This window comes from Pseudorca crassidens, chromosome 8 (assembly GCF_039906515.1).
Source record: "Pseudorca crassidens isolate mPseCra1 chromosome 8, mPseCra1.hap1, whole genome shotgun sequence".
NCBI lineage: Eukaryota > Metazoa > Chordata > Mammalia > Artiodactyla > Delphinidae > Pseudorca > Pseudorca crassidens.
The window spans coordinates 60,546,861-60,574,307 of NC_090303.1; the positions used below are offsets into that span (position 1 = coordinate 60,546,861).

General features: G+C 41.7%; 1 protein-coding gene across 2 annotated transcripts in view; it reads left to right on the plus strand.

The window, feature by feature from the left end:
- CHN2 (chimerin 2) overlaps positions 1-27,447 on the plus strand; it is a 325,963-nt gene that overhangs the window by 145,436 nt on the left and 153,080 nt on the right. For both annotated transcript variants that reach the window (XM_067746621.1, XM_067746620.1), the window contains exons 2-3: positions 14,066-14,104; positions 23,359-23,414. In XM_067746621.1, coding sequence (XP_067602722.1) covers positions 14,066-14,104; positions 23,359-23,414 — 95 coding nt within the window. The remainder of the gene's footprint in view (positions 1-14,065; positions 14,105-23,358; positions 23,415-27,447) is intronic.

Genomic DNA, 27,447 nt, shown 5'->3' on the forward strand with positions numbered 1-27,447 from the left:
TAGCCAGTGGCCCTCTGAAAGGCAGGTTCCACTGCAGCTGGTTCTGTTTTCAGCCTGTAAGACCAATAGTGACCCGGCAAACGTGGCCAGAGTGAACGGCTGCTGACGTGTCCATTCTTGCCATCAATTACTACGGTTATATTAACCGTGCCGTTTGTTATGAACTGAACCAGTTGTGAGGAATGGTGGTGTTAAACCAGACGGCCCATTTGTTGCCAGACTGGTTGCTGATAAGCCAATATTCTAGGCACGGGCTGAATATTTCTATCGATAATGAAACTGAGGAAGAGTCACACACAGAACCTGTTACATAGAGGGCTCTTGAGGAAGGAGAATAGGGATGGATGGTGGGAGAAATAGAGGGAGAAGGAGAGAGGGAAGGAGGGGAGGAGAAGAGAAAGGAGGGAGGGGATTCCAGTTAGTGAGATTTCACATTTTTTGGTCTAAAAAAATGGCAGAAAAAGGAATAATGTCCTAAGTATCCTTGCTTCTCTAATGCTGCTTTCTACAGTGTTCAAACTGTGTTGTATTGCTGAAGCAGAAGAGAAATAAGAAAAAGCTGAAATTTTCACTTTAGCTTCTGCACTGCTGATTCCTCTGTGGGATTAGGGCCATGGGGAGAGAAATCAATTGGCTCTGAAGCAAAACAGACCTGGATTTGAATTTTGCCACTAACTGTGTGACTTTGGGAAAATTACTTAATCTTTTTGAGTTTCATCTTCCTCATAGCTAGGAGATAAAAATACTTACAAGACCCGCCGTTATATGCTTCCTTAATTAGCACCCTGAACTTTGTCTATCATGTTTTTCCTAGTTTATTGTAATTTTTCCTTTTTTAAAAAATATATTTATTTTATTTATTTATTTTTGGCTGCGTTGGGTCTTCATTGCTGCACACGGGCTTTCTCTAGTTGCGGCGAGCGGGGGCTACTCTTCGTTGCAGTGCGTGGGCTTCTCATTGCGGTGGCTTCTCTTGTTGTGGAGCACGGGCTCTAGGCACGTGGGCTTCAGTAGCTGTGGCACGCAGGTTCAGTAGTTGTGGCTCGCGGGCTCTAGAGCGCAGACTCAGTAGTTATGGCGCACGGGCTTAGTTTCTCCATGGCATGTGGGATCTTCCCAGACCAAGGCTCAAACCCGTGTCCCCTGCATTGGCAGGCAGATTATTAACCACTGAGCCACCAGGGAAGCCCTGTAATTACTTTTTAAATGTTTGTTTGCCTTCATTGCTGGACTGAAGGCACTTTGAAAGTGGGGACTGAGTTTGCCTTACTCATGGCTATATCTTTTTTTGTTGTTTTTTTGCGGTACGTGGGCCTCTCACTGTTGTGGCCTCTCCCGTTGCGGAGCACAGGCTCCGGACGCGCAGGCTCAGCAGCCATGGCTCACGGGCCCAGCCACTCCGCAGTATATGGATCTTCCCAGACCGGGGCACGAACCCGTGTCCCCTGCATCGGCAGGCGGACTCTCAACCACTGTGCCACCAGGGAAGCCCATGGCTATACCTTTATATAGCACTGTGTAGCACAGTGCCTGGCACATAAGTATTTGACGAAGGGATGGATGGATGGATGGATGGATGGATAGGTGGGTAGGTGGGTAGAGGGGTGAGCGAATAGATGGGTGAACGCGTGGAGAGATGATTCAGGAAAATTGTAAAGATTAGATATAATGTATATAAGCGACCTACCCCCAAATCTAGAATCTACTGGGTACTTAAAATCCCTTCCCACTCTTGGTAGAAGACCTCACTTCCTCTTCTGTCTCTGCACTAAGACTTCCCTCTATTTGACTCCGAATATAATACAGGCAAAAAATCTTTCTTTCCTTGCCAGTAGCAACATTTCCAGGGCTATGATTTATGAGCTGCTTTCATGAGAATTTAGTCTGTCACTGCCACTGCCACTATGTATGTAGAGGCACAAATACCCACAGTAAGGTCAAGGCACACAAGAAAGATACTATTATAACAGGAGAAGAAAATGGCTTTTCTAAACGGCAAGAGTAGAGAGCTGCCTGGAGGTGCACCTAAGTTGTCTTTTCTAAGGAAGAAGACATCTTCTTCAGGAAAGAGATGTTTAAAAGAATAATTATCAAGAAATAACTGAGCAGTGGGAAGAGGGAATGGGGGAGGGGCAAGATAGGGGCTTAAGAGGTACAAACTACTATGTATAAAAATAAATAAGCTACAAGGATATAGTGTACAACACAGGGAATATAGCCAATATTTTATAATAACTATAAATGAAGTATAACCCTTAAAAATTGTGAATCACTGTGTTGTGCACCTGTAACTTAATATTGTACATCAACTATATCGCAGTGAAAACGCTGAGTCCTAACCACTGGACTGCCAGGGAATGCCAAGAAAAGATTTTAAAAAGCCATTTTCGACTAAAAAAGAGAAATAACTGAGTAAAATAATCTCTCTTTCCTCTCCATTTTAACAGCACTTTTCAGTCTAACCTTTCTATATAACATGCCACTTTCTACCTTATGCTTTGGTTACAGTGCACGTGTGGCCAGAAGTCGGATGCCCAGCAGGCAGTGCTTGTTGAGTGAATGAGCTGACGTCTTTATTTCATCTTCTGATTTCTCGTGATTAGATTCTGCATCCTGCCTTTATAGCTACACCAGTGCCTAGTGCAGTATTTTGTGCCAAGTAGTCTGTAAGTTCTAGGTAAATATTTGTTGGATGAATAAATGAATGCCTGGCTTCTGGAGGAAAGCCAGGAAGACATTCCTCTGATGAAAAGAATTTGGGAAGAGGCAGGCAAATGCTGGAAGGGAGAATGTTGGGGGCTGGAGGAGAAGAGAGGCTTCCAGACTGAATGGAAATAGTGAGTGTGGGGTTGTCTCTAAAGAAACAGCAGAGGAGGAAGTATGTGGATTTTAAAGGAGGAAGTTATCCACCAGGAAAGCAGCTCTGTCACGCTGGGAGGAACCTGCATGTTATAGAAACTTAGGACCAGGAAGTGGGGAGAAGGCCCTGGAGGAAAGGGAGACCAGGGACACGGGCAAGAGGTAATGACAATGATATCCGAATTAAAGCTCCTATATCTTTTATCTCTCTTGATCCCCATCCCCCTTTATTGGAAAGAGATGTTCACCTCCATGTCACTGCCACATCTCCCAAAAGAGTTATTCATACTCACAAGTTCAGTTTTCTCAACTTCCATTCACCCTTCATCTTCTTTAACTGTGGCTTCTGCCCACACTCCATTGCGAGGTCATCATAAACCCCTTGTTGCTAAAGCAGTGGGTCCTCCTCAGGCTTGTCTCATGTGAACAGCTTCTACACTTAACCACTTCTCCCTTTTAAAATCTTTCTTGTCTTGCCTTTCACATCAGCCCATCTCATGGTTTCTCTCTTATCTCTCGGGTCTCTACTTACTCTCCTCTTCTGCTTATCCCTTAAATGTTGATGTTCCTGGGGGGTTCTGTCCAAGGCCTTGTGTGTCAACTACTTTAGGAGCTGTAGTCGCCATCTGTATGTTGGGGCTTCCGTTTCTAGATCTCTCGCCTAGATCTCTCTTCTAAACTCGTAGCCCCTTAGATATGCTCACTTGGCTGTCCCGTAGACGTTTCTTTCCAACAGGGAAAAGCCGAGTGCATCACCATCTGCCCAACCTGCTCCTTCTCTGGTCTGGCCTGTTGCTGTGAATGGCATCACTATCCGTCCAGTTCCTTATGCCAAAAACCATTCATCTTCTTCCACCAGAAGTCATGTTTCCTCCTCTCCTTTTCTGTTTACATCCAATTTATCACCAAGTCCTGTAGATTCTGTCTTCTCAACATCTTCCAAACCCATTCCATTTTCTCCATCTCCACTGACACCGTTTGAGTTCCAACCATTAGTGTCAGCTGCTTAGGTTACTACCCAGCTACCTGAGTGGTCTCCACCCCCCTTATTGTCCATCCCTCCCATCTTCTCTTCCTCCAGTCTGATTTCACACTGCGGTTGGAGTGATCTTTCTAAAATGCAAACTGGATGCTGTATCCTCCTTGTGCATATTTCCCCTTCCTTCTAGAACAAAGGTAAGCCCTTAGCATGGTTTTAAAAGCCCTTCATTATCTGGCCCCTGCGTGCCTCTCTAATTTCATTCCTAGCCATTCTGAAACCTACACACACACACACCCCCACACACCCGTCCCCCACACACACACCATGGTCTCTCTGTTTCAGCCAGCAGGCTGAACCACTTCTAGCTCTCAGCACCATGTTCTGTCTTGCCTTTCGTCCTGACAGGCCACACCTTGGTCTACTAGTCATGATCCGTGAGCCCCTTTGTTCACAAAGGCACTCCTTGCCGTGGGCTGCTGTAAGTAGCTGTCTGGGTGATAGCATACCTCCTTGACTAGGCTTAATGGCAATGGTACTGAAGTTACTTATGATTCTCTCGGTCTTTGGGGACCCTAGGTCTTGCTGTTAGACTCCACTTTTCTGGGATAATTCTTGAAGGAGCCCTGGACAGAGCTGCTCGAGGCCAGATGTAACTGGCCCAGGCCCCATTCAGCCTTCTGAAGGTTAGGAAGTTCTGCTAGATACTCCTTTATATATCCTCTTGCTATTGGATTGCCTCCTTATTTGTTTGTATCCCTCAACAGGAAGGCAACAAATCTGCCTTTCACTTAACCAACTCTTTATTGAGAAGCTACTACCTCCTGAATACAAGAGTCAGGGCTGTTCCAGTCATGCTGTTAGTGCCCAGCTGAGGGGATGGGTTAGGGCTGAACCCAGTCTGGACTCCCCTCACCAGGCCTGTGCCCTGACTCAGGGCTGTGTCTCCCAAAGGAAGCATATTCTTCACACACAGGTGCTGTCCAGTGACCAAGCCATGCACCTGCCTGAAAGGGACACCTTTTAAAATTCATCAGAGGTTCTTGATAAGCTAAGGGTGACCCAGACTTCAGAGAACAAGATAAATGAGGTTCTTGCTCTCATAAGTGCTGTCTAGCCTGGGCTATATTTTTGTCTCAAAATACAAACAAAAAATACACGAGCACATAGTAAAAAAAAAAAAAAAAAAAAAATCAGATAGTGAAAAGGCTCTGCAGATAATTTAAAAAGGTATCTAAGACACAGCTTTAGGTTGAATGGTACAGGAAGTTGTCTCTGGGGAGCCAGAACATTTAAGCTGAGATCCAAATGATAATGAAGCCAACCATGTATAAATCAGAGGGAAGAGACTGTAACATCTCCAAGACTGTGTAACATCTCCAAGACTGTGTAACATCTCTAAGGCTGTATAACATCTCTAAGGCTGAAACAACAAGGTTCTACTATACAGCACAGAGAACTATATTCAATATTCTATGATAGACCATAGTGGAAAAGAATCTTTTAAAAAAATGTATATATACATATATATATATGTATAATTGAGTCACTTTGCTGTATGGCAGTAATGAACACAACATTGTAAATCAACTATACTTCAATAAAAATGGAAAAAAAAAAAAAGGCCTGAGTAGCTGAGGTATAGTGGGCAAGAGAGGAGACAAATGAGATGACCAGGGAGAGGTGGCCAGGGGCCAGATCACGCAGAGCTTGAAGCCCTACCTGCCTTGTTCACTGAAGCATTCCCAGGGCCTGCCTCGCTGTATTTATTCAATAAATACCTGTTGAACAGGAGAAACTCATGCCTCTACATACAGAATAAGTGGCCCAGACAGAAGCTCCGTGTGGCCTCAGTGCCCTCTAGTGACCACAGACTCCAGCCCAAGGCCCTCGATGGTTGGCTTCATCATCTTTAGAAAATCTCAGTTTAGCCTTGGCCTTGGGGCCCAGCCTGTGGGCCCAGCAGTGATTTCTGGAATATGTCTTACTAACTATTCTCTGCAATTAGGACTAAGTCAGTTATAAAAATCCCTGAAATGAGAGCGACAGTCAGATGCACGCCAGGGCTTCATTCCTTACCCAAGCAGCAGTTTCCAAAGAGAATACATGGATGTCTTATTTCTCAGGGGAATGCTGGGGGCCTGGACAGGTGACAAGTGTTAGAACACATTTCTGTATACCGTAGCCAGTGTGACAGAAAGGAAGCTCCATAACAGCCTTGACATCTCAATGTCTCGCGACAGTTAGGATGATCTCCAGGCCATCTCACCGCTCAGGCATGGCACTGTTGGGCTGGACTGGCCTGACAAGACCATAGCCGCCGGCTGCACACTGTGGCCCCTCACACGCTTCCGAAGACCCAGGCCTGGGCATCGTGTGTGTGTGTGTGTCGAGGATATGTTGCGGCACGTACACAAACAAAGCATACTTCTTGGGCTGTCGTTGTTTGCTTTCGTTTGGATCCCAACCCATTCTGTGCCCATTAAGCCCAACAAATTCCGAACTGTCATCTCATTGTGAAGCTGTCCCGTGGCTGATTGAAAAACCTGTTTCCACCCAACTTCCCTGGAAAAAGCCCATGAACTGCAGCCCATTTGCAAATGTGTGCATCAGTAAATCAAAAGTGACAGCAGAGGGCTTCCCTGGTGGCGCAGTGGTTGAGAGTCTGCCTGCCGATGCAGGGGACGCGGGTTCGTGCCCCGGTCCGGGAGGATCCCACATGTCGCGGAGCGGCTGGGCCCGTGAGCCATGGCCGCTAAGCCTGCGCGTCCGGAGCCTGTGCTCCGCAACGGGAGAGGCCACAACAGTGAGAGGCCCGTGTACTGCCAAAAACAAAAAAAAACAAAAAAACACAAGTGACAGCAGAGACCTGGCTCTTCTGGGGGAGGGGATGGCAGAGGGAGGGACCCAATCCTTCCACCCTCTATTTCCCAAATCATCCTCCTGATGCAGTATAGGCAGCTTTGCTTGAAATATTCTTAAGGGTGGCTCATCTCCAATTTCCTTGGTAGATCATTCTCAAAATTGGTGAATCTTTCACTCTCATTTTCCAAAGCCCCTGCATGTGTTTTTCTGTGAGTCTAGTCATCCTCCACTGAGCCAAGCAAAGGAATCTGGCTCTCCTTGATGTTTACAGGTATTTCCTCTCTGGTTGTCACTTGCCCAAGTGTAGCACATGGTGTTCTCTAATTTTTCTTCATTAATCAGTCCCCAAATTCCTTTACACTTGCTCCTCAGGTGATTCCATCAAATCAACATATTTCTGGAGCTAAAAATGCTTGGAAGAATATAGCCTTCCAGCTGCAGCCACCAAAACTTGGGGGATTAGCGTGTTTTTGCCTTACTCCTTGGCCATATGTTTCCACAGGTTCATTCCTAGGAGCGTTCTGTGCAGCCGTTTGCTTCCATACAAAAGTACTTAGTTTCATTTGTATATTTTTTCTAATTGAGTATAAAAGGCATCAAAAATTAAAATGTATATTGATAACCTCCAGTGTTTGGTGAGGATGTGGGGAAATGGGCATTCTTTCACACATGATTGAGAGTTCCAATTGATACATCTTTTTGAAGGCCATTTTCACAATAGCTTTGAAAATCAGAAATACACCCATCACCCAGCAGTTCAACTTCCCAGAATATAAACTACATGTATAGCCTATCATTGAAGCATTGTTTCAAAATATTGAAAATAACTTAAATGTCCATCAATTGGAAATGTTTACATAAGTGAATTAAATGCATTTTGGTATTCTGGTACACAGATATAGTGGAAAACCAACCCACAGTTTTAAAAAAGGAAGCCACAGATCTATATGTACTGACATGGAAAAAATGCCTAAGAAATATCATTAAGTTCAAAAGCAAATTGCAGGACACTATATATGATGTGAGACCATTTTTGTAAATTTTTTTTTTGTGTGTGTGTGTGTTACATGGGCCTCTCGCTGTTGCGGCCTTCTCCCATTGCAGAGCACAGGCTCCCGACGCGCAGGCTCAGCGGCCATGGCTCACGGGCCCAGCCGCTCCGCGTCATGTGGGATCTTCCCGGACCAGGGCACGAACCCGTGTCCCCTGCATCGGCAGGCAGACTCTCAACCACTGTGCCACCAGGGAAGCCTGCCCCTATAAATTTTTATTCTAGCCTTTTACAAGACAAAATCTGGAAGGATTTGCATAAGTCTATTTATGGTGCTTTTTTCTGAGGTTAGGAACTTTGTAAAATATACATTTTTTAATTGTTGGGATTTTTCTGCTTTGCAACATGCTGTGTATTTTAACAGACATAGTAAATTATTTTTGTCGTGCTCTTGATCTAGAAAGATGACTTTTTATGACACATGCTCTCTATCGCCCGTCTCCCTCTCCTTGGGCCTCACACATGGAAGAGCTTTCCGTACGCTGATCCCAGAATTCCTCATCCTCCCCAACAGTTCAGAATGGCAGCACTATCTTTTCAGGGTTTAACTACTTCAGCACGTAAGGTTTTCTCAAAATTGTTTCTAAGGGTTTTTTTAAACTTTTTATTTTATATTGAGGTATAGCCGACTAACAATGTTGTGATAGTTTCAGGTGCACAGCAAAGCGACTCAGCCATACATATACATGTATCCATTCTCCCCCAAGCTTCCCTTTTTTAACCTGTACCTCCAGGCCCCTCAAACAAGCTTCTCTTTCTTCTTTTCTTTTTGTTTCATATGTTCCAGTCTTTATAGCTTGTTTCATTTGTGTGGTTTTATTACCTATTTTTGTAAGGTTTTGGTTGTTTTCTAAGCATCTATATCTTTTTTCCCCCTTTCCCTCCCTCTTCAATGAGCAGAGATACCTGCTTCCCAGCCTGCTTAGAATTGCTCATTAATATTTATTTCACAGGATTTTTAAGAGGGCCAAGGGAATTGGGCTTGGCTTTTTACTGCAGAAGCCCTGGTCTCTCTTCTTTTGACTTCACCCTTAGCTCTCCTGGACTAATACTGTGCATGCTGCATGTGTTATTATAGGAATTATTTTTTATTGGGTCTTTTTACTTCTGTTTTATTTTCAAGGTGGTGATTTATTTAGACAGCATGTTCAAAAAGAGAAACCACCTAGCGCTCCCATGAATTTATTTCTCATTCATGTTAATTTTTATACAAGCAATATGAACAGAAAATTAGGAAATGCAGCTGAGCAAAACAAGAGAAAACTAGAAATTGCCTATGTTTTCACTATCAGGAATAGCAAATGTTAATAATTGGGTTTATAGCCTTGTAGATCATTTCTGTGTATATAAATATTTATCTTTTCCTTAAAATGGGATCATATTTGTTAAATCGTTTTGTAACCTGATTTGTTTAGTGCATAATGTAGCATGAATATTTTCCTATGTCATTAAGGAAAGATAATAATAACAACAAAGATAGAGTTTACTACATGCTAGACAACCCATCCTATCTTCAAAACATGCTGTATGTTGGGTAGTAATACTACTCCCATTTTGTAAATTGAAAAACTGAAGCACAGAGAGGTGAGTTAACTTGCCTGAGGTAACACAGCTAGTAAGTGACAGAGCTACGTTTTGAACCTAGATAGTCTAGCTCTAGAGGCTGTGCTCTGGACCACAGAGCTCTGACCCATGCCATCATTTTCATGGCTATAGTAGATGGTAATTTATTTAACCCTTCCCTTCTTTCTGGGACGTTAGATCCACTGTTATACACAAAGCAGCAATGAACACTTCGTTCAAACATTCATCTTTGTACACATGTTCAATTACTGCTTTAGGCTGAATTCCCATGAATAGAATTGCTGAGTCAAAAAGTTTACACATTTTTTAAAGTTTGGATACATATTAGTCAACATTTTTAAGCAATTTATTTTCTAAGCCTCTTTGACCTTTATAATTCATTGTTCCTTTCGAATAATGTATCACTGTCCATTTGGGTTCAATGATAGTTTTTTCCTTAGAACATGGAGCTTCTTCTGTTCTACTTCCTCCTCCGTCCTTCTGCCTTATACCCACCTCTAAAATGTTTAACAAAATAATACCCTTCCCCAAAGCATAATGCCTTTTGTTGTCAGCACTTCCTGTATCTTGTATCTCCTGGACTTTAACTATTAGATGGGGTTTGTGTATTAGTGGAATACAGTCCCACCATTTGACTTGATGTCAGTTTTTAAAAAAATTTTACTTTAGATTGGAGTATAGTTGATTTACAGTGTTGTGTTAGTTTCGGGTGTACAGCAAAGTGATTTAGTTATACATATACGTATATCTATTCTTTTCCAGATTCTTCTCCCATATAGTTTATTACAAAGTATTGAGTACAGTTCCCTGTGCTATACAGTAGGTCCTTGTTGTTTATCTATTTTATATACAGTAGTGTGTATATGTTAATCCCAGCCTCCTAATTTATCCCCCCCCGAACTTTCCCCTTTGGTAACACTAAGTTTGTTTTATAAGCCTATGAGTATGTTTCTGTTTTGTAAATAAGCTCACTTGTATCATTTTATTAGATTCCACATATAAGTGGTATCATATGATATTTATCATCGCCTGCCTCATACAACTGATTTTCTTTCTTTTCTCTATTATATTTTTTTCTTCCGAGCGTCACAAGAATTACAGTAACAAATCTGTTATATAACTTTTTTCCTGATGTTAGTCTGTAAAGTAGGATGGACTGCCTGGTAAGGATGACAGTGTGTCAGAGGCTGGAGGGCAGAGCTCCCTGCTCTGATCCCACCTCTGCCTCCCGCTTGTTTTATGACCTTGAGAAAGCCACTTCATCATTCTCATTTCATGTTCCTCATTTGCTAAATGAGGAAGGTGAACTAAATGATCTAGAAAACCTATTCCAGGTTTAAAAAAAATATACGGTGTCAGGCTATCCAAGAGTAAAGCAGATTTTTAAAAAATATTGTGTGAAACTGGGACAAATGTGATGTTGGCGGGGCCATGTTGGACGCGGCTAAAGGTTCGTGTCAACATAATAAAAATGTTTTGTGCCTTGTCTCTTGGCCAAGGCCTCCTGACAGTCTGCTTTAGTGGCTCGTGAAACAAATCCCTAAGACCAAGGTAGTTATAGTTGTTCCACTGAAGCGTGACAAATGGCCTCTCACTTTGAATGCGTTTATGAGAAAGGAAAACCTTCCATGACAACAGCAGTGGAACTTAGTTACAGGCTCCAGGTCTGGGGCAAGAATGGAGATAGTCACTGGCTGTGGCCAAGCGAGAGAAGACAAGAGCCTGAGCTCACCTGGGAAGAACCAGGACCGGGTGATATAACAGTGACAACAGCACAATGACAACATTAGTGGGGCTTCATGGAGAACTTGCTATTTGCCAGGCACAGTCCCAATAACTCTCTATATATTATCTCATTTAATTGACACAATAGCCCTAAGGGATCGGTTCTGAGGTCGGTACATTTATTTTTCTGTTTTATAAAGATAAGTTTTGAGAGGCTCTTAAAAGAAGTTGAGTAACATGCTTCTCGTTATTCAGCCAATAGTTGTCAGAGGTAAGATATGAACCCTGAGAGTTTGTTCATTTATTTAACACGTGCTGTTTGAATGTCTGTTATGTCAGGCACCCTTCTAAGGGCCGATGAGACCTAAGTGAACGAGGCAAAATTTCTGCTTGTATGGAGTTTGGCTAATAGTGGGATGAGGCCAGTAATAACAAGCCAACGAATCAATAAATAATTTCAGATGGTAATAATAAGTGGCTGTGAAGGAGAGTGAGTGGGGTTGGGGGAAGGCTGCTTTACACAGGATTGGCAGGGGTGGCCCATGGGAGGTGACATTTGAGCTGAGCCCTGCATGACAGAGCAAGTCAGCCATGCAAAGAAAGCTCTATTGGAGGAGAGTTCTTACATGGAGGGTCCACAGGAGCCAAGGCCAGGGGCTCAGAAGAACTTGGCTTGTTCTAGGAAGAGAGAGAAGGCCAGTATGGCTGGATGATACATGAAAAGGGGGGCAGTGCCTGCAGTGGAGTGAGGAGGAGGGCAGGGACCAGAGGACACAGGGCCTTGGAGGCCACAGTATAATGTTTGTATTTTATTCCAAGTGCAGATGGGAGACATTGGAGGATTTTAAGCAAGGGAGCATTGTGATCTCCCGTCTCTGTGGATGGCTTTCTTCACCTCTGTGTGCAGTTGCCAACAAGAAGCAACCAGAAAGGGATAAGGTGTTTATGTGCAGGGAAGCCTAAATGAAAGTTTATAAGTTAGGAGCCAGCATTTCAGATGAATCAAAATTCTAGGTTTTTCACAGAGCAAGACTGAAATGAACAGGGAGAGACCATCTAATCCAAACTTCTGACTTTAGGTAAGAAGACCTTAGGAAATCCAAGTTGAGCATCTGAGCTATGTTTGAAAACCTGCATTAAGGAGACTATTTATTTGGGGGGGAACTTCCCTGACTATGTAGAAAGCTGCACTCTAGGTTCTGAATATTCTTGACAACTTCTTGGTCTGGGGATTGTACTTACCTTATAGAGTAAATCTCATCCAAAATAACAAGACAGCTTTGGGTAGATGACATCTCAGGGATTCATACTTCCATGCAGTCTGGGGGGGTGTGTGTGTGTGTGTGTGTGTGTGTGTGTGTGTGTGTGTGTGTGAACGCGCACGCATCCATATTAATCTTTATATTTGAAAAATATTTTTGAAGGTGTCATCAATATTTTAACATTCAGGACCTGGTTTTTCTGGTGAGATGGTATTGTATGGATGGTTCTAGAATTTTGTTGTAAACTCGGCAACATGATTTATTTTATTTGAATGTTATTATAAACAAACACTCATCTTAACCCATTAAAATTGGTCTGTGTCACATATAAGATGAAATTAATTGCTTCTTTAGGTTAAAAGCTCACTATTACATTGTCTACTTTGACAAAAGAATTAAGAGCTTCACTGTTATTTAGCAAACTAGGCTTGAATAACAGCATAAACCATTATTAGTCCACTGTAATTGTGTGTGTGCCTATGTGGCTGGTGATCCGTAGGTAGGTTCCTGACGATGCAAGCCTAAGAATCCAGATGCATCTGTATGAAACTATCTTAGGAGGTGTTTCGTTGCCTCTGTGATAGGATGGGCCCCAGAAAGCAAGTATGAATTGTGAAAGAACTTCATTTAAGCTACATAACTGTAATTGAGTAGGATTTGGGGAAGTTCACCACTCTTGAGTTACTTTTTATTTACAGTAAGTATATTTGTTTCTCAGGAGGGGAAGAATTCTCAAACTATCTTACTGCATGAGATTAGAAAATTTCTGTTCCTTTGCATGAAAGTAGTGTGACAGTAGCACAAGGACAAAGGCAGCATAAGGATGGGTGTGGGATGCCATAGACGTGCAGGATGACGAAAACAGAGTTTCCTTATCAGAAAGCACTGAATTAGAGAACTCTTAAAGCTTCCCCAGCTTAACATTCTATGAGTCGGGGAAAAGGATTTTTCCCTCTGGCTGCTTAAGCTAGAGTATGTTTTACCAAGACCTTAGCTATGAGCTCAGGAGGACTCTAATAACTCCGTCAAAATTATAAGTTCAGCTGTCAGCACTGGGATTGTTGAGTTGACTGAACAAGCAGATTTTCTCCATCGTCTGCTTTCTGGATTGATGAATAACAATTGCGTCCTCTCCATTTTGTTGTAACTCTTTCACTCTGACACTGATTGCTGAGAGGTTTTCTGGAAATTTCCTAAGTCACAAACTGGAGTAAATTCAAGGATATAATGCGATTCCAATTGAATCATCAGTGTCTCAGCTGTCAGACCTAGGAGTTCAGTTGGTTGAGTTGTACAACTTCAACAGATTTAATATTAACATACTTGCCACTTTGTGTCTTGCCCTCGAGTCTTGATAAATGGGCTAAAGGTCTGACTGGAATCTGTGAGATAAATTATATGTTTATTATGCCAAGTTAAATAAATACTGTTTGAAAGGATTACTGGAGGGTACAATCAAGTTAATTGCTTTAAAAATCTTTTTTGATTTACTGGGCTCTATGAAAATGGTTAAGCAATTGATTCTGTCATGGTAAGTGACATGAAGAAAGTGGTGTTGGATCCACAAGGGTTGCCATATACACTTCCCCCCTCATGCCTGGAACTGTCCCGTAAATGAGCTGAGAGGCCCCCAGGACCAGAAAGCAAGTACTGCTAACAGACAGTTGTTCCTCCAGAGAAGACACAAGTTGACAGTTTGATGTTCAAGCTGACGGATTGCTTTCTTTCTTTTTATTCTAGATGCTGAAGAATACCAGCCTCCAATATGGAAATCCTACTGTGAGTACCTAAAATCATAACCTCCTCGGAAGTCTTTAGTCGGCCTGCCTTTTGAACAACTTTTGCTGTTGATTTAGTGCACACAAACTCTCGCATCACAGCACTGCAAACCCAAATCTCTCTTTCTCTGCTAAGGAAAGATATTGGTCAGAGAGAACTGGAAGAGCCCTGTCCCCTGGCCAGGACCTCGGAGAGCCAGCTGCCTGTGACCCGCTTAGGGAAATGCTTAGGGAAAAAAAAAGATGGACATTCTGACTCTCTACCTTTCTTTGGGACTTTCCTTGTCTTCCTTCCTTCCTTCTTTCCATCCTCCCTTCCTCTTTTTTATTCACAGTTGGTCAGCAAGGGTAAGTGTGTTGACTTCCATGAATTATGTTCCTGGCTGTTCATCTTAAAGCTGTAATATCAAATGACATTTACCACAGAAAAATTAACAGATAGCAATGGATAATGTTTGGTCACTAAGGGTGACTCCTTAGAAACGGAGATCATTATCTGATCATCGATCATCAATCCGTCTCTCCTCATGAAGGCAGGCACTTGTCATCACCTCAAGCTGGTTTTCTGTTTCCTTAGTATCATCCGCCTGACTAAGTAATTCTCCAGTGACAGAGGGGAGGAGTGTGGTGTGGGGAGCCCACTGTGCTGAGAGCCAGGGGAACAGGCTCTCATTCAGGCTCTGCTTCTAGACAGCAATAATAAGAATAATTATTTCTATCATTATTGACGTTGCCCTTGTTTCTACCGCCTGTTGAGACCTGGAGTGTGCCAGCCAGCACGCTAGCTCTGTGCCTCAAGTCGTAAATCGCACCACAGCCCTAAGCGACCAGTACCACCCTTATCCCTGTTTCACGTACAAAGAAACCACAGCTCAGAGGGGTTCAGTAACTTGGCAGAGGTTTTATGAGAAACCTTGGAGTGGCATTCAGAGTGGAGCCCAGAAGCAAGCCAGACTGACAGGCTGCAATTTGCCAATCTTTTTTTCCTTCTATTTAAAATTGTATACATAAGTATATAGATAAGTATATAGATACACACAGACACACATATGCATATACCTGTGTATGTAAGTATTTGTTACAAAAGCAATACAAAGCTACATAAAAGACGAACATTAGAGAAATACATAAAGCTGGGAGCAAAAATTTCCCATAGGCCACATACCAGCTCTCACCCCATGTTCCACTCCTCTTTTCCAGTCACTGACCCTGTCAATTTTGGAAAGCATATCTTTCCAAGTGTTTAAAATACACATGCCTAATAGTTTGTTGTTGTTCCCTTTTGTAAAAATGGATTTATGCTGTACCCGGTGTCCTTCAACTTGCTTGTTTCACTTCGCAAATACCTTGTTTTTATCTTCCTATTTCAGCATATAGAGAGGCACCTCATTCTTTATTACATGAGTCTGTTCTTCCATCTGTGAAATAAAGGGGTGGTGCTGGGTCTCTAAGGGCCCTTCCAATCTAATGTTATGCATTCTGATCTTCTGTTTTAAAAGGCAATGCTAATGACTAAGTAATTGGATGTTTTTGTTTGTTTGTTTCCTAATGGAGTGTGAAGCGCTCTGACAGTAAATCAACGAAATATCTGTAGTGAGGGTATTGGGGGTCCCGTGACTCACTGTTCCTTGCACACTGCCTTACACACAGCCTTGCATACGTTAACTACGCAATAAATATTTGTTGAGTGAATGCCACCGCAGAGAGCTTTACCGAAGCGAGAAGATGGCACTGGCTCAAATTCATTTCACTTTTTGCTAAGAGACCTTGGGCCACCCAGTGTATCCCTTAAAAGCACTTCTATGTCCTAAGGAAACCAGAAAAGGTGTTGTTATTTACCTGTTCCAATATCAATTTTACCAGAGTATATTGGTTTTAAGTTTGATTTTTTGATCTAAGCAAGTTGTGTGTGTGCGTGTGCTTAATTTGCTCTAGGATCATAAAACTTTAGATGCAGAAGGGATAGTTGAGTCCATTTAATACAAACCTAATGACATATATGAAGTTCCTCTTTATTATACTCAACTAATAGTCATCCAGGCTGTATTTGAGGGTCTCTAGTGATGCAGAACTCTACAACTGAAGGGAGTATGCCAACAGCAGGGCCATCCACGGCATCAAAAACAGGTTGATCGAAGATCCACAGGGTACTACTGGGAAAGCACTCTCTTTTGGTTGTCCTGAGTCCATTAATTCTTTGAGTTAGGGTGTTGGACTACTATAAACTCATCTAACAATATCATTACCAAGCTCATGCTACTCCCTCTTATTCCCAAGTTTATCATCTACTCATTTGGTCTTTCAGCAGACATACATTATAAGCATTAGGATAAGCTTTAGGAATCAACAGCAGCTAAAATGTGGCCCATACTTTCCTCCAATTTACAGTCGAGAAAGGGAGACAGATGTAACCAATTAACATGCAGATGGACTGAAGCAACAATATGCTGCTTCTCTACCTCCTGGGATTAGAGAAGACTTTATAAAAGAGGTTAAATTTGCATGTGGGTCTTGAAGGATAAATAAGGAGAAGAAATCCGAGGGTCTTGAAGAACTTCATGAGATACATGTTAATATCCAAGTATGTTAAAACAATAGTATTTTCCTTATCTGAAAATCCAACAAACCTATCAGAATATGAAATTTGTTTGTTTTTAAATAACCTGTTGGTAAACCCATTCTGAACCTCAGGAATCACCAAGTTGTTTCTCTTTGAAATACTCACAGACCATACTTTCAGAGATTAATTTTACTTGTTGATGTCAAACTCATTAACATACCATCTATGGAATCCATACTTGCCCATCACACACTTAATTTTCTAGCTCTGGCGTTTATTCGGTACTTGGAAATTTCTCATACATTTACCAGATGCAGTTCATTTTTGCCATATTATAGGACTTGGTTTGAAAACTGATGGTTTACAATGATTATAGGAGTATATAGGTATGTCTTTGCTTTCATCCATCACCTATTGTTGGCTGTTAATATTGACTTATTTGATATCAGATTCTTATTATGAAGCCTTAGTCCCAATTATAACGTTATTCCTAAAAGAAAATTAGTCTGCCTCATAATGATCCACTTTAAGAAGCTGTTTTTAAATTTTAATGCTAATTGCAATGCTCTTAGGTGCAAGTAACAGAATATTCCTCTCAAGCGCATTGATTGACATAAGCAAAAAGTCTAGAGGCACTGGCTTCAGGCATGACTTGGTCCAGCAACTCAAATGACATTACTAGAACCCAATGTGTACCTCTTGCTTTCTCGGCTCTACTTTCCTAGGTTTGTCTCCACTGTTAGTAGGCTTTTCTCTTGTAACCCCCAGAGAGCTACCAATAGCACCAGGGCTACCACATCCACATTTAAGAGCAACAGGAATTGAGTCTCAGCCCTATTTGACATGGGTTCCGAACCCTGACTCCATCACTGTGGTCAGAGAGTTGAGATATACTAACTGCCCTAAACCCATCAGGGCTCACCACTGGAACTCAGGAGGGATTACACAGGAGTGACTGGAAGCTTTGGAGTACCGTTAAAATGGGGAAGATGGAAATGGATGCCTAGAAGGCAACCAACGAATGTCTGATTTAGAAATTTAGAAGAATAAGGAACCTTAGAAATCAACTCTCTAAATACTTTCTGTAAAGTAGATTGCTTATTAATTTATTCATTCATTCATTCAACAAATGTATATTAAGTCTTTGCCTTAGACCAGGCAGTGTGCTTTGAGCTGTGGGACCGCAAGGATGGATAAGATCCATCTTGACTCAAAGAACAGTGATGCCACATGAAGTCCCTTAAGTTCCTGCCTGTCCTGCTCCCCTTTCTTTCTTAGAAGCTAATGCTATCACTTCCTGAGCTGATTATTTGGTAAGAATAATCTTGTCCCAAAGTATCATATATCTACATCTAGTCCTTAATACTCAAGACCAAACCCCAAAACACTGGTGAAATCACTGAGAAGTATTTGGTTTCAATTCTTAAAAAAAAGCTATTTTCAAGTTTATTTTAAAAATAAAGTAAAGCCATATTCTAAACTTTAAGCCAGAACTATGAACTAAGCAGATGAGTTTAAAAGCCAACCACCATGGGTACACTCTGAAAGATTTTATTGTTTAACAGGCCAAGTGCCAATTAAGCAGCAGATGCTGTGGCCAACATCTCTCCCCAGAGACTCTCCTGGGCAGCAGGTCAGGCAGTCACAGCTTGTGCCTGTTTTTCTAAGGAGGAGTTTAGAACCTCAGAATTCTGATCCATAGGCCCCCTGCATCAGAGTCACCTGGGGAGAATAGTTATAATAACTATTATTAATAAATTTATTATTTATTAATTATTAATAAATATTATTAATAACCTCAGCCCGACGCCAGATTTCTGAATTGCAAGAGTGGGGGGATCTGCAATTTCTCACACCCCACAGGTGCTTCTTATACACACTTAGGCCTGAGACCCCCTGGTTCAAGTCTACAGAGCCTCATCCTCAGGCTTTCACTGTGCCATGGGACAAGAGGAGAACTCCCTCCCCAGTAAAACTGGACATTCTGTGAGCAAGACAAGGCCTGCACACAGCTGCCTGGAAGTGGGGCTCAGCCTAGAGGCCATTGAAAGCCCCTGCTATTTCCTACTCACACCCGTGAGTTTTTTCCCATGAAAACTGGGAAGACATGGGCAGTGAGCGGGGTGGTGCTGGGTCAGTGTCACAGCCAAGTGGCCAGGTTCGGCTCCTGGATCCACATGCCCTCTTAAGTGATAAGTGGCTGTTAGAGGACATCCCTGCAGGGTCTCTTAGTAGCTGACGGGTTTGGACTGGGCTTAGCATCACCCAGGCCAGGGCTTTCACTTGGCCTCCATGGGGTTGTGTTACCAGAGGATGAGCCGAGTTTTCTTACTGAAGAAAAAAATAAAACACTCTCTCAGTGAGCTCTTGATTTCTCAATCTGCTTCAGGTTTCCTGGGGAGCAGGGGATCCCCTTCTCTTACCTCCACGTTCCCTAGTGACCATCCCCACCCCATCCCCCTGCCTAACAGCTTATTCCAGAATAAGAATTCTCTCTTGTGCTGCAAGGACCCAGGGCTGGGGAGTGCCTGGGACAGATGTGGAGCATTGCAGAAGCACAGTCCGTCATCTCGCCCCTTAGCGCACAGAATCACCCAAGCAGTGCCATGTGTTATTGCATTTTGCTTGTGACGTGGGTTTGTTGAACAAAGAAAATTCAAGAAACGACATTTTCAAGATTATGTGACATGTTTCAGTTCTATTAAATGGGCCTCGTGGATGTTTGTTTCGTTATAGCCAACCTTGAAAATGAGGGACTGGGGCTGAAGCTGAGATAGAGTCTAGGGCCCCCTCTTCTTCTGTGGCTGCCATGGCAATCGGTTGTCATCTCATTATCTTTATAGAGACATATTATTCAGATGGCAAACAGGCTTCGTCATTTCTATTGCTTGGAACAGCACTGAGCAGATTTTGTAGATCCTGAGACCTGCTCACTGAAAAATAATGATTGATTAATGATGTGTGCTGCCCAGAGACCAGCAAGGAGAGGTGGCACCCCTGGCTTGAGGGTTTTTCAGGGACCCCCCCACCAAAGTTTCCAGTTGTAAGACTGGTGAACTGACCATGTATCTCTTTACTCAGAGGATACAGCTAAGGGCTTTAGCCTGTTGACACAGGAGAGGAACTGTCCCTTACATTCCTTCTCCTGTAACCTCTGTGATTGTTAATGGCGTCTCAATCTTTCAAGCATTCAAGGCCCTTTCCTCCATTCAATTTGTAATCCAGCCCTGGCCACCCCCCTCTGCAATCAACTCACCTCCTCTTAGTGTTGTCCTAACTCGTACTTTCAGGATCTCCTTTACGTACAACTAACATACAGTTCTCTTTTGCTTCCCTGCCTCCAAGGATCCCCCTCCGATCCTTCCTTCAGTGAAGCAAAGGGCAGTGGCCCCCACTCCTGACTGTGTGTTGGAATCTCCCAAAGACCTTTAAAAAGAACATATTTCGGGGCCCCTTGCCAGGCTGGCAGAGTGAGCATCGCCAGAGACGATGGTGTCTGAGAATCTGTATTTTATAATTATATAATTTATATTTTAGCTCTTCGAAGATTCTAATGCAAGCAGCCCCACTTGGGACCTCTCCACCATCTGCTTTAGGGGCCACTGGTGAGGCTGAAAAATATAGACCTTTGGACCTGGAAATCAGGCCTTAAATCTTGATTTCATCATGTTATCTGTGTGACCTTGAGCTCCTTCACAGCTTGACGTCTCCACTGCTTTGTCACTGAGGTGGAGAATAACAGTTACCTTGGAGGTTTGTTGGGAGGAGTAAATGAGGAAATGTAGATAAGGTGTCTGGCACACAGTAGGTCTCCAGAAAATGAGAACTTCTATTTTTCTGAACAGTCTTATCCTTATTGTCATTATTCTGAAACAGACCAGATCATGTCACCTCCCTGCTCAAAACACGTCACTGTCCCCCCGTTGCTGACAGAAGAACGTCCATGCTTCCTACCATGACCTTCAAGGTTCAGTCCCACATGGCCTCCTCCCACATCTGCCCACCCTGGGGCAACAGCACACTGGACTCTCACTGACCAATCAGCATGTCATTCCCTTTTACTGCTGGGGCTCTTTCCTCTATCTGTACCCTCCTCTCTTTTCTCTACCTATGGAAACCCTGCTAACTCTTCAAGAAGAGCTCCATGCTTCTCCCCTCAGGAAGCCATCCTGACCACCTGAGTAAAAAGAACTGCTTCCTCCTCTGCCCTTAATTAAAGCATTTGGCCCTTCCTGGTTTTGTTTCTCCACATGTATCTCCGTCACTGGATCAGTGTCCTTGAAGGAATGGCTTGTGACCCATGAGTCAATGCATACAGATATGCATTAAGCATCTACTATGTGCCAAGCACTGTTCTAGGCGCTGAGCGTCCCACCATGGACAAAACAAAGTCCCTGCCCCCAAAGAGCCTACACATTAGTCAAGGGAGACAGCACACAAAATAAACAAATACAGCGTGTTAATGGTGATGAGTACTGTGAAGAAACATGAAATGGTGTAAAGGTAGCGGAGTGATGGGATGGAATTTTATACCAAGTCGGGCAAGTCAGGGAAGACCTGAATGAAGGGGGAGGAGTGCCATCTAAACATCTTGGGAAAGTGCAATCCAGGTGGAGGGCACAGCAAGTGCAAAGGCCCTGAGGCATAGAAAAATAAACCTGGGCTTTGGAATCGAAAGGATACATTTTAGCTGGTTGGTCTGGGGCAAATATTTCACTTCTGGGCACTTATTTCCTCATATAAAATATGAGAATGGTAATGATACGTTCTGTCCTCGGAGCTCTTGTGAAGGTTCAATAAGACATTGTTCCTGCCACATGACAGGTACTCGATATGCTGGTTCCCTTCTCTTCTCTCTTCCCCTCCATCCTCACAGCCTCCACATAATGCTGACTGTGGTATCTGTTCTACGGCAGATGTTCAAATATTTGCCGATATGAATTGCAAAGGTGTGCTTAGCTTAAAATGCTTCTCTCATAACAGCTGTACTTCCTTTGCCGCCTTCGAGGGAAGCATTAAAAACGGTGTTCACAAAACTGTTCCAGCCATGCCCCCCACATATAACTGCTGGCTTCCGAGGGCATTGACAATGGGAAGAGAAGAAAGGATAAGATTCTCTGGATGTGGGTTCTGCAATTGCTCTAAAGCTCTGTGATTCTAGGAGATGCCCCCTTTGGTTCCCTTTACACTCATTAACAGCAAAACCCTGCTGAAAAGCAGTTAGTTGGTGTTGTAGCTCATTCGAGAGGAATACAGGATTCCATGCAGACTCTGTCGTGATTTAAGGAGAGCATGGGCTCTAGTGGGAGAGTCAGTGGAATGTCCAAAACTATTTCTCTATTTTTAGCCAATTCTTCCTCATGTTTCCTCCTGCACAAGGAGCCTTCTCTGACCTGTCTCTGATACATGGCTACAGTTGTCCTTAAGTGACACAGGCATCATCATTAGTGTGGGCAACCTAAGCTTAGAAATGCGACACGTTAAAACATCCATATGAGGGTTAGATGGTTTCTTCTCTGTGAGGAAGCTGAGTCATCTACCCTTAATTAGGTAAGAAAATAACCATGTTGAGCTGAAGGCATTGGGGAGCCATAGGTACAAAACATATCCCATCATTTCCACCTCTGTTTCCATGTGACCATCTGCCCTTCAATTAAAATTTCTTCTTTTAATTTTTAGGCCTAAGAATAAGCCAGAAGTTTTTGCTTCTCTTACTACATTTTCTAGAAGACTTTATGTGATCTAGTTTTTAACTTTTCATAGATGTATTCTATGATATGATTCATAGATTTATTTGACATTAATTATTCCCTCTTCAAGATTCTGAAGATAATATCAAGGAGGTTTATTTTCAACCTCTATTTCCATGGAAGTAGAATCCCAAGGTACCTGCGTAGAGTAGCTTTTCCTCTAAGAGAAGTAATCAAACTAACTGAGCAGCAGAAAATCACTCATTATAGTCTGAAAAATTACAAATAATATTCTGATAAATTACATTTTTGTATACAGTTACCTGCTTTCCTCCATGCCCAAGCCTGAAAGCCTGTCTTTAAAACAGGATATAAGAGAGTTATTATTATTTAAGATACTAAAGGGCCCAAGCAAAAGGAATGACAGTGGGTGGGAAATAGTCAAGTAGATAAGTATCCGTGGTGATGGACAGGGCAAAAATGGAACTTGTGAAAAGAGAAATGAGTTGGGGCTTCATTCACTCACAGAATCAGCTGTGTCTCTGTCCATAACTGTAACATTTCAGAGAATGCCACTCCTCTTCTAATGCCAGTCTTTCCCTGGTATGTCAAGAAACATCAGCATTGAGATTCAGGAATCCTATTACATGATCTTACTACCGAGGTACTCACAAGTACAATTTCATCTTTAAAATTGTCGAAAGAATTTTAGTCCTATCTAGTCTTCCAAGAAAGCCATAACATGAACAATGCCAGTAACAATTATGACACTAAATTGTCCTTATAAGAATTTTAAAAAATCAATTTTGCCCGTTTATATTCATTGTGACTAATTTCCATTTAAATGATCTGCCTTTATTTAGTCTAAAAATGTGTCTGTATCTCCTTTGTTTCTTGGTTGAGAAATTTGCAGTTCTTGAAAGGTGGTTAGGTGGAACTGTTTGAAGACATGTTGGTATGTGCTAATGCTCTTTAATTATAATTCTCTCTTTTTATATTTGGCAGTATATCAGTTACAGCAAGAGGCCCCTCGTCCCAAGAGGATCATTTGCCCTGGGGAGGTCAGTACTCAGCTATTTCCAATACACCTTGTTAAATATGATGAATGGTCAGCACTTTGTTCATATTGGAGGACCTTCAGATTTCCTGGGAGTTGATTTCGTTTAATGTTTGTTAAAGTGTCACCAAATTTAACATCTAAATAATCTATATTTTGAAATCAGGTGTTATTTGAAAAATACTAACTTGGAATCAGAAGTCTTACATTTTTCACTACTACAGAGGCAAATTAAGCATCCTTTGTAAACTCTCCAAAATGTGTGTTCTGGTTGTTTTCTTTGTTCCTGCAGTTTTGATACTTTTATCACTTTTTTATTATGAAATGCTTCCAAAAGAGAAAATGCAGAGAATGATAAATATCTGGATACTCTCAACACCCATACTTAGCAAACCTTTACATTTTGTCATATTAAAAAAAAATCCCTACAAGAAAAGTGACTGGGTTTTTATTCTTGGAGATAAGCTTAAAAATATATTGACTCATAAAAATGCTTACCAGGCACAGAACTTTCCCTAGCCCTCCTTTACTCATCAGTTCTCTTATCATCCGGGATGCCAGCAAGATTTGAAAGACAGGACTAAGGCTCTGTTTTCTATTTTTATGCTGACTAGGTGCTTTAACAGCCAGACCAATATCCTTCAAACAAAGGTCCATGGGTCCTTGACTATTTTTGTTATTATGACTTCAATTAAATACAGAATAGCAGATTTCTTTTAAAGTGTCACATCTGCCTTATCAGAGGGAAAGGCTCTAATTCCAACAATCTTGAGATTTTTCCTTGAACATCAGTACTTTCTGGCAGACTGACCGGATCTGGTTTTGAATCTGTCTCAAAGACTTAGCTACATATGTACCCACACCCAGAGCCAACTTACCACTGTTTAATAAGTGGCTCCTGCCTTCCTCACTGCCCTGTCTGTAGCATCCTTCTCGGAGTGCACTGCCTTGCAGCCCCACTAGGTCTTGCTCCTATTCATCAAACAGATCATAGTGCTGCTACCACAGGGCCTTTGCATTTGCCCTTTGCCTGGAATTCTTGTCCTCGAGTTCTCTGCGTGTCCAAGTTTCAGATCAGATTTCACCTAATAAAGCCCTCCTTGAACCCCCTAAAATTTAGCACCTACAGATCTTCTCTCTCGTTTCACCCTATTTATTTTGTTTATAGGACTTAATACATGCTCTAGTATACTTTTGATCATATTTAACTGTTTTCTTGTTGCTTGTACATCTCTCTCCAGGATAATACAAGCTCCAGAGATGTCACCAGTCTTAATCATAAGTACTTCCCTAGCATTAAACCCAGGGCCAAGCAGCAGTGGGTAATCAGTAAATATATGGTAAAATGATGAAAAAAAGGATAGAGACTGCTAACATAAGGAACTTAGAATTCTCAAACTATTACTAATAGCATATCAGATTTACTCAATGCTGTTATTAGGGGAGTGAGTTGAACTTTCTGGCTGTTGTTAAGGTTCTTACGTAAACATGGACTAATACTTTTTCCTGGAACATTCTGACTTTCTTTTTGGCCTTTCCAAAAGGCCAAACGTCAAGATTTACTTGCAAGGTCCCCAAGAATTACCTGAAGAATACAAAATATGCAGAAATTCTTTTATGACTGTAAAAGATTTGGTGTCATTTGTCATTCTTTTTTGAAATTGTTGTAGTGAATATGGGATTATAAAAAGCAATTTCAAAGCAGAGAAATAAATTACATGCTATCATTTCAAATTGTTCTCCATTTTATGAGGCTTTACTTCCCCTCTCCCTTACCACAGAGTATTTTGGAAGTTTTTTTTTTAATGCAAAAGTGAATTGTAGAACTGAATTTCTACAATTCACTTTTGTAGAACCTTTTTTTTTTCTTGATTGTCAGAGGTTAAGCCAAGTACAGATGACAGTGAACTATCTTAAGTTGCCGTAGTACCTTATTTTACCTCCTAGTGAATTGTATTCACTTTTTAAATATTACCGTAAGTACCCCTTCCCCCTTTTTGTGCATTTTCTCTAGCTTTTGGTGTTCCTAAATATCTACCCATTTCATCCCTTCTACCTTTATTTGTAAAAACTGTCCTTTTAAGCCTATAAGAGCATTTCATTTTATCATTAGGCTTTTAAGTTTTCATTCACCATACCTAGATTTCACATCTTAGAGTCTTGTAGCTTTAGGCGTTTCTCTTGTCTTAGACACGTCTGGAAGATCTTAACAAGCCATACTGATTGGCTGTATCATTCTCAACTAGCTCAGTACATTTCAAATCACAGATTTAAAGTAAACTCAGAGGGGTTTTCTAATATTCTACCATCCTCCCCCTTTTCTTCTTCTATTCACTGAAAATAAATGTTTTTTTGAAAACTACTGATTCAAGACATCTATACGATTTGTCTTTAACGTAATGAGATTGATTCTTTAAGCCACAAACAAAAATCAATCCCATTACCTTTTAATTGGCTTTATGTGTAGTAATCAGAAGGCTATTTCTTCCCTGGTCAGAAATATTTCTCTTCTTTTCATCCTAGACTTTCTCCACTGGTCTCTTTTCTCCCCTTACTATTGACACAACCTAGAATCAAAGGCGTTCCCCATCATTATTCCCCCCCAGGCTTTCATCTCACTCCCTAATGCAGTCAGGCGTTTTGATGCTGATGTGATTTCATCCTCAGCTAGACTCACTTTGCTTGTAGACCCACTGTTGTAAAGGGGGAAAACCTCATAAAACTAATGTTAGAAAAAAAATTTTAGACATATGAGTTTTATTTTCTTTCTAAAGATAAAACCAAGTTTTCTGCTGCTTTAAATAAAAAGCTGCTTTTTTTTTATTAACAAGTGAGGCCATCTACCAAAATACATAACCTTCCAAAAATTTTACTCTCCTTGGAATATTCTGAATTCCTTCTAGTGTAACACAGATTTTGCACGTTTGCACCTAGAAAATATTTATTCATTTCCAAGGTGGTATCGTGAGGAGTGGATAAGGGCTCTTGAGGACAAGCTGCTATACAATTCAGATGCTCAGAGGCTCCAATTCGAGAGGACAGATGGCTAAAGTGGAGAGGGCCCCCAAGGAACAGCATATATATATAAGTTGAGTGAAAGTTGAGGCAAAAGTAGAAGGTTTTTCTCCTTCAAACAGAATAAGGAAAATGAGGGAGAATTAACAGTGATTGATAAGAAGTAAAATTTCTTTTTTTTTTAAATGTGCACCTTTTTAAAAAAATTTTCACATGAATTCGTATTTTATTTTATTTTGAGTTTTTGAATTCTGTTTTATTTATTTTTTTATACAGCAGGTTCTTATTAGTCATCAGTTTCATCCACATCAGTGTATACATGTCAATCCCAATCTCCCAATTCATCACACCACCACTCCACCCCCCACCCCCTGCTGCTCCCCCCCTTGGTGTCCATACGTTTGTTCTCTACATCTGTGTCTCAATTTCTGCCCTGCAAACCGGTTCATCTGTACCATTTTTCTAGGTTCCACATATATGCATTAATATACGATATTTGTTTCTCTCTTTCTGACTTATTTCACTCTGTATGACAGTCTCTAGATTCATCCACGTCTCTACAAATGACCCAATTTCATTCCTTTTTATGGCTGAGTAATATTCCATTGTATATATGTACCACATCTTCTTTATCCAGTCGTCTGTCGATGAGCATTTAGGTTGCTTCCATGACCTGGCTATTGTAAATAGTGCTGCAATGAACATTGGGGTGCATGTGTCTTTGCGAATTATGGTTTTCTCTGGGTATATGCCCAGTAGTGGGATTGCTGGATCATACGGTAGTTCTATTTTTAGTTCTTTAAGGAAACTCCATATTGTTCTCCATAGAGAACAGTATCAATTTACATTACCACCAACAGGGCAAGAGGGTTCCCTTTTCTCCACACCCTCTCCAGCATTTATTGTTTGTAGACTTTTTGATGATGCCCATTCTAACTGGTGTGAGGTGATACCTCATTGTAGTTTTGATTTGCATTTCTCTGATAATTAGTGATGTTGAGCAGCTTTTCATGTGCCCCTTG